Source organism: Schistocerca gregaria, chromosome 6, assembly GCF_023897955.1.
Source record: "Schistocerca gregaria isolate iqSchGreg1 chromosome 6, iqSchGreg1.2, whole genome shotgun sequence".
NCBI lineage: Eukaryota > Metazoa > Arthropoda > Insecta > Orthoptera > Acrididae > Schistocerca > Schistocerca gregaria.
The window spans coordinates 576,331,353-576,343,906 of NC_064925.1; the positions used below are offsets into that span (position 1 = coordinate 576,331,353).

Below are 12,554 nucleotides of genomic sequence, written 5' to 3' on the forward strand. Positions count from 1 at the left end.
TAAATAATTTTACATCACATTTCCACTTAAGTAATTCCTCTCTTATTTAGTACTAAATGAAACATCTGTAACTGTCACCTTTGTAGACCGAGATACTCTTTAGATCCACTACTTTAAAATCTATGAACCTTCAAAAATTTCACTGTGACACATATTTATCTTTGTGTCTGATGATGGCATAGCAGCCGAAAGTCGGTTTGTAAAATAAATAACAGATATTGTAAAGTATTTCGCCAATGTCAGGTGTGTTTTCATTTTAATGTATGAAATATTGTACTAAGAACCGACTGAACATTAACGAATTTAATGTTTGTTTCTATCTGTTTTAATTGTGTTCCTGTTGTAATGGCCATTAGTGAATACAGCGCAGGGAATAAACTCTTTTGTCGGTGAAAGGAAATGTCTCTATATGTGAGAGAGTGTTACAGAACTGATCAAGACATTCGTGACAGTGCAAAGGAAAAACCACAGCAAAATCTTGACCAGGGAGACCTCAGGTAACGACGGACAGGGACTGTCAAGCATGTGTGTTATCAACATGGAGTGCCCCCCCACCCCCACCCCCCCAACCCGATTGCCCGTGCTCGGCAGCAATTGGCGTGCAGCCGGCCGCGGTGGCCAAGCGGCTCTAGGCGCTACATCTAGAACCGCGTGACCGCTACGGTCGCAGGTTCGAATCCTGCCTCGGGCATGGATGTGTGTGATGTCCTTAGGTTAGTTAGGTTTAAGTAGTTCTAAGTTCTAGGGGACTGATGACGTCAGCAGTTAAGTCCCATATTGCTCAGAGCCATTTGAACCAATTGGCGTGCAGTTTGCATGCACGTGTTCACGTGCTGTCCTGCATGAAATACCCCACGGCCCCTCTCCCAGCATGCCACCTGCAGCCCTCTTCTAAAGCGTAGCCTTTGCAGCACTGGTATAATTCTTGTGCTGGCACTTTTATGGGAGCGAGAGTCAACTGTAGTTCAGGGGCATGCATGTCATATTTCGCTGTCATCAGGAGCAGTACTTCCTTATCATTCTGGGAGCCCAGATACTGCATCCACCCCTGTTCCCCCGCTCTAATGGGCAGCCAGTGACGTGTGTGTTGTCACACCTCTATATTGCACCTGTTTCCTGTCATCGCCAACGACATGCAAGTTGCGGGACCCCACTGCTTTCACGTAAAATGTCCTTCATACTGGCTCAGTGCTCAGGTATTCCTTATGACAACATATTAATTTATTATTACCCAAAAATATTAGAAGTATCTGATGATGACACACACACCATTGTAACATGAGAACGACGTCCATAAGTAGTTTATTTCTTATTAACCAAGCACTGTTACTCTTCTTTCTAGACCTCTGTTTTGTAGTGAGAAGGAGAGTAATCTACTTTGACAAAATAAAATAATGATGCCGTAGCACAGTCAGCAAAAAGTTATTAGTCGAGTGGCACGAAAATCTGGAAAGTCGTAATATTGGCAATGTGGTAGGATGTCAGAACCGGAAAAAATAGTTAACAGGTTCTAAATGGTTGCACCGCAATTACATCTGCTGTATGTACTTCAGCCAACGGCCTTACCGCAGTGGTAACACTGGTTCTCGTCAGATCACCGAAGTTAAGCGCTGTCGGGCTATGATGCCACTATGATTTATAAAGGCATTGCACATTGCAAAAGGTGAGACATGGTTCTTAATGGGGCATTTGATCACCGGAGACGGCACTACATGCTCTTCTCATCCCACCAGCTAATCCGCTTGTGCAGTTCAATGCGGTCGCACATTGTCATCCGTAAAAATGAAGTCACAGCTAAATGCTCCCTTGCAATGGTGTCTATGAGAAGACAGCCACAATAATTTTGACCAATGAGATTACCATGTTCAAAGAATTGGAGGCCTCCACACAACACAGCAACTGAACCACAAAAACGATCGTGTTCGAAAATGCTTGATGTATACTCATATGGCGAGTTCACGATAGCAAAACTAATCTGGTCCTTGTAGCTCTTAAGTTATGCATTTTAGAGTAAGTGTTTACTAGACTTCTTTGCTTCGAATGAGCGGAACTGTCAAATCCCTGAGTATTGATCATTTCTCCTGCGACCGTTATAGTTGTCTACGACACTTACGGTAGCTAACAATTCATGCTACTCTTTGGCGAATGAAAACAATGAAAATAAAATAAGTTCTACACAATTTCATCATCAAAGTTTCCTATAACTGTAGCGCAGACTTATTTCAACTTTCAGAATGTGTACAGGACGAACAAGAACTCCACCGACAAAACTACGGAAATTATTCTGGGATACTTTATGAGTATTTCGGTACAGGAGACTCCTGGTGTTCGGTGGATCGTAGCTATTGAATGTCGTTGCAACAACAACGAATTACTCGCAGAAATCCACTTCCACAGACAGTTGGATCATCAGATATCGCACCTATCGACTCATCATTTTTCTAGGTGCGTGTGAGGGGACTGGTTTTACGCAGTCCTGGTTGATACTCACATCGGCCGCGCAGGATTAGCCGTGCGGTATGGGGCGCTGCAGTCATGGACTGTGCGGCTGGTCCTGGCTGAGGTTCGAGTCCTCCCTCGGGCATGGGTGTGAGTGTTTGTCCTTAGGATAATTTAGGTTAAGTAGTGTGTAAGCTTAGGGACTGATGACCTTAGCAGTGGGTGCCATAAGATATCACACACGTTTGAATCTTTTTTGGAACTCCACATCGGCCGGGTTGCTGGGATTGTCAAAAGGTACGATCAGAGAGAGTCGAGTTCAGACAGAGGCTTACCAAGGATCGTTCTTCTTGCGAAACATTCGCGACTGCAACAAGAGAGGTGGGGAGTAAAGTGACTCACACAAACGTCGCAGGTTGGCTTGCGGAGTATAAAAGTGCTTTACAGTGTCAGCACAGACTCAGCTACTGAGGGTTGCCTTGCTCTGTGCTCTGTGTTTGTACGGAGAGCACGTGGCTGATAAATACAACAGGTAAGTATTAAATTGCTTACGGACATCGTTGTGTGTGTGACGTCATCAGATCCTATTAATACTTTTGAGAAATACTAAATTACTTTGTTATTATAACCATTGTCCTAGCACTGGACTAGAAAGGAGAGCCGCGGGGGCCCCTTAACTTGCACGCAGTTTGTGACGGGCGGACACGTAGCGCGCGGGAAGTGGAAGGTGGGGTGCCGCTAGTGGCTGTGCTGTGTACGGATTTCTAGAATGATATGAAAGCGCTGATGCTGTTCAAAAATGGTTCAAATGGCTCTGAGCACTATGGGACTCAACTGCTGTGGTCATCAGTCCTCTATAACTTAGAACTACTTAAACCTAACTAACCTAAGGACATCACACACATCCATGCCCGAGGCAGGATTCGAACCTGCGACCGTAGCAGTCGCACTGTTCCGGACTGCGCGCCTAGAACCGCGAGACCACCGCGGCCGGCGCTGATGCTGTTGTCAGCAGAATGTGACGTGCATGTGAACTACAGTCGACCCTCTCTCCCACGACAGCGAGAACGTTACAACTACACCAGCACTGCGCTGGCTATACGATACAGCATAGGTGTCGGGGGGGGGGGGGGGGGGGGAGGGGGGGGGGCTGTGGGTGTATGGAGGAGATGTGAGGTACTTCAGTCGAGGCAGCACAGGACAACATGACAACACGCTTCCACATTGTACGCCATTGTTTTCCAAGTGGAGCTTCTCGGGGTGAGAGGTACTTTACGCTGACACTGTGCGTGCAAGTTGCGTGCCACTGGCTGGGGAGCGAGGCTGCTCGGGGTCCCTCCCCAGCCCCCTCCCCCTGTCATGTCGCCAGATGGGACTATGCTGATGCCAAGATACCCAGGATGACCTTGGATCTAAGGAAGTATTGATACTGACATCAGCGAAATATAACAAACACAATTGTCTGAGCTGTAATATGACACCACAGATAAGAAAGCGCTAAAGCTGATGTCAACACGTTTTCCTCCGGAACGCCCAGTAACACTCTACTCATCCCCTCTAAAATACATGTTTTTCTTCCCAGTGCAACTCGTGTACGCCTGCTACTTTGAGTTGATTAGCACCAAACAACAAGCTAAACTTTAGCCTTAAGTTTTGCGCTTCCCCTTTCACATGAGTCAGTACACGATGTTACTCACGGTGTGTGTTGCTTTCGACGTCCAGCTGGACTACGCTCTCGCGACCCTTTACGGTGTTGGAAGCAGGCGTCTTGGAGGCAGTCTTGTTGGAGGCTGGCGTCTTGGAGGCACGCCCTTTGGGGCCGGTCTCAACACCTGAAAGGCAATCAGTTGAGTACTTTTACAGGCACATATAAACATGTAAAAGAAATGATTTGCAACAATTGTCTGTGATCTTCAGTCGGGAGATTGGTTTCATACAGTCCTGCACGTCATTTGAACGTCCTTCCTGTATTCAAGCCTTGGACTCCTTCGGCAATTTGTATTCCCCAGGCTTCCCTCTGTAACCAAATGTCCAGCAATGTCGGTGATGCCTCGGTGTGTGCCACATCACCGATGCCTCGTCTCCGTCGGGCTCTCTGTCCCACTCAGTCCAGTCCTCTTCACAGCGATCCGATAAACCCCAACATCCTTCTGCAGCTCCTCATTTCGGTAGCTTGTGTTCTCTTCTTGTGTGAACTGATTATGAGCTATCTTTTACTTACACTAGAGCTACATAGTTTCAGAGAAAACCATTCAAAATGTAAGTATTTACAGGGGTTGGACAAAAGCGTGAAAACATCGCTAGAAATGCGTGTTTGGAGATAAACACAGATGCTAGCCAACGCTGCAGCTTGCGCTGTTGTGTTTGACTGCGAATGGGATCGGTGCAACTCCACCGACAAGATGTGCCATTTGCGGCTGGAATAGTGGTTTGTTAGTCGTGGATGCATCACGTGTGATCCAAGTGAATTCCGTACAACGGCCCATCGTTGATGATGGCATGGCGGGTGCCTCTGTAATCGCAGTAAGCGAAGTGACTGGTGCTCCAAAAAGCATCGTATCGAAGATTCATACTGCATACAGGGAATGCGGAAAAACATCGTCTGCCAAGTCACAACGCGGAAGAAAATGTGCTTCGAGTGACTGGACTGTCACTGAAGAGTACTGTGAAGAAAACAATGCGGACGACTGCAGCGAAAGTCACTGCAGAACTGAATGTCGCATTCGCGAACCCTGTCCGTAGCAAAACAGCATGAAGGGAACTCCATAATCAGAGAATTACAAGGCGAGCTTGAATTCTAAAAGCACACATCAGTGATGCAAATGACCGTAACAGGAAGAAGTGCTGTGAAGCCATGGAACCTGAACTACGCAACCATAGACGAATGATCGGATGAGTAGTCTTGCTGCACATAGTTTCCAGTTTCTGGCAGAGATCATGGTGGGGGTTCGGTGAAGGTTTGGGCAGCCACGTCACGGTATTACGTGGACCCCTTGGGTACTGTGCAAAGTCGCGCTACTGCCAAGGACTATGTCACCACTTTGGGTGCATGGTACACTGTTTGTTTGGTGGTGTTGACGCTGTGCTTCAAGACGATGGGGCCCCTGTTGACACTGCTCCAGCCGTCTACCTAGGATGGGTTCTGTCCCTACAACGATGACGTTTCCCACCTTCCCTGGCCACCACAGTTATTAGATGTCGATACTGTTGGAACTGTCTGAACAATTTATTTCCTGTACAACGGCGGCAAAAGTGCACCATGTGGAATATCACAGACCTCTCTGGTGCTATAGTACGCTCTGAGTATGTGATTAAATGTTCCTTGGTTGTTGTGTTCAATGTATTTTACCTGGAAGTGCAAATATAGCTACTGTCACTAAATGTATTTTACTTACTACTACTTATTCAACTGTGACGACTCTAAAAGTTATGGACCCAGCGATGCATATGGAATAACTATATACACAATTTAATAGTGAGATAGTATTGGAAACGTTCCAAGTAGTGCACTTGTGTGAAGTACGAGTTATCCTTACAAGACGAACGCAACTCTTTTGTATTATTCTTCGGTATTTTTCTTTTCGTCAGGGAAGATCAAAGTTACCGTAAAAAGAGCGCGCCACAAAAATTCGCAGATTGAAGTACTTGTCGGTCGCGAAAACCATGCAACGTGGATATTTGCAGTAGAAGCGTATTTTAAAAAGTACTTCAAGATGTCATGTATTGCAGAAAGAAACTGCATCTGCTCTTTATTCAAGAAACAAAATGAAGAAATCAGTGAGGTGCTACAGATGTCAAAAGAAGGAGCATAATGCATCTCAGCGCAGATAAAAAGTAAACCCTAGGTCAGACACGCAGCAAAAGCGGTATGTTGCTGGTAGCACAGGGAGAGGGACCAATAATAAAGGTAAGGCACTCTCATGTTTTTAATCTTTTGTAGATGTGGGTAATCGTCAACTGCAACGGATTTTAGACTCAGGTGCATGCGCTTTTTCTATTGTTAAAGACAAATCTCTTCTCTATGATGTTAAAGATAAGACTCATATGGGAATATCTACTGTTGATGGCAGAAAGCTTCAGTGTCATTTGGTTGCGAAAGCACCCGATATGGTTACAGCACATGATGTTCATTATGTAAAAAATGTTGCGACTTACCTACTGTCTGTAGGGGAAATTGTCAAGAAGGAAAATACAGTCACTTTTGACATGCACGGAGCAAGAGTAATCAACGAAAATGGTGAAGTTATAACTACAGCAAGTAACGAAAGGGGTATTTTTAAATTGGATACCACTGACAGTAAACATAGGAATGTTAGTCATTCAGTATACTCAGCGGAAGGTTTTTTATTGCACCGCGGACTTTGACACCCAAATAGAAAGAGTATGTCTTTAATGAGAGATATGGTGAACGGAATACAGAATTGTAGTGTAACCAAGGAGCCTTGTGAGATATGCATAAAAGGAAAACAAACGAGACGACCTTTTAAGATTAGTAGAAGCAAATCTACAGATGTTTTACAGTTAATCCATACAGATGTATGTGACCCGATGCAGTGCGAATCCATAGGTGGGAGTCATTATTTTCTTACGTTTATTGATGATTACTTACGAAATACTCATGTTTATTTTCTTAGTTCCAAAGACCAAGTGAGTCACGTTTTTGAGGAATATTGTAATATGGTCGAAAGGTGGACAGGAAAGAAGATTAAGACCATCAGGTCTGATAACGGGAGAGAATATATTAACCAGAAATTGAAGACACTTCTGGCAAAAATGGGAATCACTCATCAAACTACCATAAAGTACAGCGCACCTCAAAATAGGGTTACTGAGAGGCCTAATAGGACCATTGTCGAAAAAGCAAGGAGCATGGTAAGTGGTGCTGGATTATCAAAAGATTTTTGGGCAGATGCGGTATCAACTGCCGTATATTTGAACAACAGATCACCTACAAAAGCATTAAGGACTAAAACGCCCTATGAGATAATCTGACCTAAGCAATATAAGGGTTTTTGAGTGTGATGCAATGGCTCCCATTCTGAAACAGCTGAGAGAAAAATGAGACCTTAAAGCTGAAAAGTATGTTTTTGTAGGATATTGTGATAATTCAAAGGGCTACAGATTAATGGATCCATTGAATAAAAGGATTGTTACAAGAATAGATATAGTATTCTTTGAAAATAGAAAGGACTGTGAAGAGGGCGAGACTACTAGGTTAACTGCATCTAGTTCCGAGAGTGGAACCTTATGTGAACAAAGAGAAAGTGAAAAACAGGAAGAGGACAGTCAAAGGCAAATGAAGATTATTTACCGTTCTTCTCACGCAGCAAAACCGAAAGAATATCCGGATTTTGAAATGTATGCAACCCAGACTTTTAATAATGAGCCAGAACAGCAGAAGAAGCAATGAGCGGCCCGAACTCTCCAGAATGGAAAGAGGCGATGGAGAGAGAATTGGAATCTTTATCTCAGAACGAAACCTTTGAATTAGTAAATATGCCAGCAGATAAGAAGCTATTACAGGCAAAATGGGTATTCACTTTGAAGAGCTCAGTAAATTCATCACCAAGATATAAAGCACGCCTTGTAATAAAAGGATATTCACAGATAACAGGTGATAGATTACAAAGGAACTTTTGCATCTGTAGTCAAGTATGCCTCATTGAGATATCTTTTAGCCTTGGCTGCAAAATGAAATTTAACGATTCGTCATATGCATGTGAAAACAACATATTTAAATAGGAAATTGAGAGAGGAGATATATGTCATTCAACCAAGAGAAGCTATGAAAGCCCGGAAACGGAAAAGATTTGGCGTTTTTCAAAAAGCATTTATGGACTTAAACAGAGAGGACATTGCAGGAATCGATGTCTACATAAAACTCTGATAAATACGAATATCAATCAATCTAAGGCAGGTCCCAGTATATACTATAAAAGTGAAAGAGAAGGGATAATAATAATGGAAGTATGGGTGGACGATTTCTTTATCCTGGCTGAAAAAGAAAGTCAAATGAGAATTTTTAAGAAACAGCTGCAAACCAAGTTTAAAGGGCATTATTTGGAAGAAGTTAAACTTTATTTAGGTATGCAGATTACTAAGGATGAAGAGAGACAAGAATTGACAGTAAATCAATCATCATATACAGAAAAAATCTTAAAGAAATTTGGCATGAGTGACTGTAAACTGATAACTACTCCAATGGAAGTAGAAGTAAAGTTAAAAATAAATGAGACAGATGTGGAATGTGATAAGAATGTTTCATATTTAGAAGCTATAGGAAGTGTATTATATTTGTCTCAAACGTCACTACCCGACAGTTCTTTTGCCATTCATGCAGTGAGCAGATATTGCAGAGACCCAAAGGAAAAGCACTCGAAAGCTGTGAAAAGGATATTCCTAAGAGGAACTTCAAACAACGAATTAAGATACCATAGAAAAGGTAATACGAAACTAGAAGGCTACATCGATGCACACTGGGGGAGTGAGTTGGGAGATAGGTACTCAACTACTAACTGCTGCTTTAAATTAATGGGAGGCCTCATTTCATGGTCCTGTCAAAAGCAAGATACTGTTGCACTGAGTACCGTGGACGCCAAGTATATGGCGCTGTCTTACGCCATACAAGAAGCATTGGGGCTATGAACATTAACATGTGAAAAAGAACCCAATTTAGTAGTGGAACCCATAAAGATCCTCTGTGACAATAAATGAGCCATTAACCTAGCTAAAAATGATGTCACTAGTGCTAGAACAAAACATATTGATATAAGGCATCATTTTATTCGGGACCACATAGAGCTACAGAACATCGCTGCCCACAGAAGAGATGTTTGAAAAGATCGTGGGACTATTCGGTTTATCTTGTGAAGGCAAGCCACAAAATATACGCTTAAAGGGAATTGTTGGAATTGTGTGAACAATATATTTCGTGTGAAATGGCGGCAAAGTGCATCATGTGCAATGTAATAGACCTCTCTGGTGCTAGTGTATGCCCTGAGTTTACGTACGTAATTAAATATTCCTTGGTTGTTGTGCTCAATGTATTTTAGTTGGAAGTGCAAATACAGTTACTGGCACTAAATGTATTATACTCACTATTACTTATTCAACTGTGTCGACTCTAACAAATATAACTGAGCCTTTATGGAGTGATTTGAAGCGAGGGATGCTTGGTCGCCATCCACCTGCCTCCAACTTTCAGGAAGAACGGTACAGGATCCTCTCCGCAACGATACAGGTCTTGTATTTATCCATTCCGAGACGACTGGAAGCTGTTTTGAAGGCCAGCGGTTTCCCTACTCTCTGCTAGCAATGGTAATGTATTGTGTTTGTGGTGTCCCCATGTTTTTGCTCAACTCCTGCATACTCGATATGAACATATTTCTCTTTTTCAGAAACTCGTTTCTTACTACCGCTAATCTATACTTTATATCACCTGTATTGCGACCGTCGTCAATTATTTTTCTGCCTAAACAGCTGACGTCGTCTGCAGCTTCTACGAGAGAGCGCTGAAAATTAAAGCCTTTTAATTTTTTATTCTGTTCTCAATATTGTTTGAAGTTTTACATGTCACGCATGTTACTCGGCCAACTTTCCCGCTATGCTGACACAAGTTACAACGATCTGTCTCTAGAGGGCTCCGAATTGTAGCGTGTAACATGACATTGTCTAACGTAACTGTGAGTATGTCAGTATCTGAGACAAAGTGCTGTAATCGAGTGTCTAACCGCTCTAAACTTCACCCGTACATGGAGCACTCTCTCTTTCACATGACAATGTCACAGCACATATGAGCGCTGCGACATCTGCAACAATCCGAAATCTTGGGTACATCCAGACTTGGCCCAGCCGATTTTCACCTGTTTCCAAAACTTGTTGAACACATCGGAGACTACACTTTGATAGTGAAGAAGCGATGGAAGCGTAGGTGAGGCTGTGGCTCCGTCAACAAAGTCAAACATTCTACAGTGACGGTATCAACAGACTGATCGATTACTCGTTGCGAGTGTTTGTCGCTAGGGTGACCAACTTGAGAAATAAATACGTAGGCCTGAAGAACAAACATGGAGTATGTTAAAGAAGTTTGTTTTATGTGAAATTCCTTAAGGGTTTTCAGGTAAATTTGGTGGAAATGCTCTTCGGCACGCCCTCGTATTATCTCATGCACTCAGCACTGTTTCATTTTCATTACCTGCTAAATCTTCTAATTGTTAGTGTTGCTATTCCTGTCACCTTTTCCCAGTATCCAAGCAAAGCAAAAACTCCCTTCTAGTAGGAACATACTCAGTGCCTTAACGATACTCGATCGGAAATTAACCTGAAATCCCGACGGCTTGTTGTTATTTATCTCGCTCGAAACCTGGGGCAGGTCTCCCTGATTTACGCCGCTCGGGATTACGTGGACTGTGCTAGACAATTTAGGTGCAGTAGTACATTTTTCCGTCTCTGATGAAATTATGTTGTCATCGGAAAACTTAAAGTTTTTATTTCGTTTCCTCGATCTTTAATTGCCTTTTCGAATTTCTCCTTAGTTTCCTTTGCTGTTTATTCAATCTGTGGATTGAATAACATACCGGATAGGCAACAAATCTGCCTCGGTCTCTTCTATAGTCCAGCTTCCTTTTCATGTCCTTCGACTCTGATACATACAGCCTGGTTTTACTATGAGTTGTAGAATACCTTTCGCTCCCTGTATTTCATTCCTGCCTTCTTCAGTACTTTAAAGAAAGTTTACCTGTTAACATTGTTTAAAGCCTTCTCTAAATCTACGTATGCTACAAATTTAGATTTGCCTAATTTCATCCCATCTTCTGAAATAAATCGTAGGATCAACACTGCCTTCCGTGTTGTTAGATTTCTCCGGTACCCAAACTAATCTTCCTTGTGGTCGGCTTCTGCCCGTTTTCCTTCTTCCGTAAATAATTACTCTCAGTATTCTGCATCCCTGACTAGTAATACTCACACCTGTCTATTCCTGCCGTTTTGGAGTGGAATTATTCTTCTTGAAGCCAGAAGGTATTTAGCTTTTCTCATGTAACTTACCGCTGTATGCTGATATCAGATGTTACATTTACAATATTGTCAGACACTCTAATGCCGTTACGATAGTCTGGATCATATTTTCGTTTTTAAGAGCGCAACTATGTAACACAGTACTCCCTTCATTTAAATTTCATGTAAAAATTACCTATAGGATAAAATGTTGTACCTAGAGGATAGTAAACCAAGGAAAACATGACATTTTGTGGACGGTTCTTCAGCCTAGTGACTAGTTTTAGAATCACACGAAGAAATGTGCACTAGACACTGCCATGAATTTTCTACTCTTTCTTGTCGTTTGAAAAGAGATTTTGTTTTGTGGAGAATTTCTAATTATTTCTAACTATTCACAGTAAAGTGCTATATAATATACAATATTCTGCCACACAAACCACAGACATTGCCGAGGTAGGCTGGATTGTGTGCCTCAACGATGAAGATAGCCGTTCTGCAGTTTCAACCACAACGGAGGGTTACCTGCGGAGAGGCAGACAAATGCGTGCTTCCTGAACAGAAGCAGTGGTCTGTTCAGTAGCCGCAGGGGTAACGCTCTGGGTGATTGACTGATCTGGCCTTGTACAATCTGCCGATATGGCTTTGCGGTGCCGCTACTGTGAACGCCTGAAAGCAAGGGAAAACTACAGCTGTTACTTTTCCCCAGGACATGCAGCTGTTCTTCATGGTTAAAAGATAAAGGCGTCCTCTTGGGTAAAATATGTCAGAGATAAAATAGTCCCAATTTTGGATCTCCGGGTGGGGGCTACTCAGAATATCGTCATCAGGAAAACCAAAACTAGCATTCAATGGATCGAATGTCAGATCCCTTAATCAGGAAGGTAAGTAAAAAAAATTAAGAAACGAAGTAGATAGGTTTAAGTTAGATACAGTCGGGATAAGTGATGTTCGCTTACAAGAGGAACAACACTTCTGGTCAGGTGAGTACAGGTTTACAATACAGAATCAAGTAAAGTCAACGCAAAAGTACCTCCGACTGTCAATAGGAAAATAGCGATATAAAGCAATTAGTTCCGCAGATGATGTGGAGATTGAAAGAATGCATGAGAGAGTTAAGG

General features: G+C 42.8%; 1 protein-coding gene across 1 annotated transcript in view; it reads right to left on the minus strand.

Moving 5' to 3' along the window:
- The window catches only part of LOC126278440 (uncharacterized), a 94,625-nt gene that overhangs the window by 41,568 nt on the left and 40,503 nt on the right, over window positions 1-12,554 (minus strand). Inside the window, exon 2 of the mRNA XM_049978555.1 lies at window positions 4,137-4,271. Coding sequence (XP_049834512.1) covers window positions 4,137-4,271 — 135 coding nt within the window. The remainder of the gene's footprint in view (window positions 1-4,136; window positions 4,272-12,554) is intronic.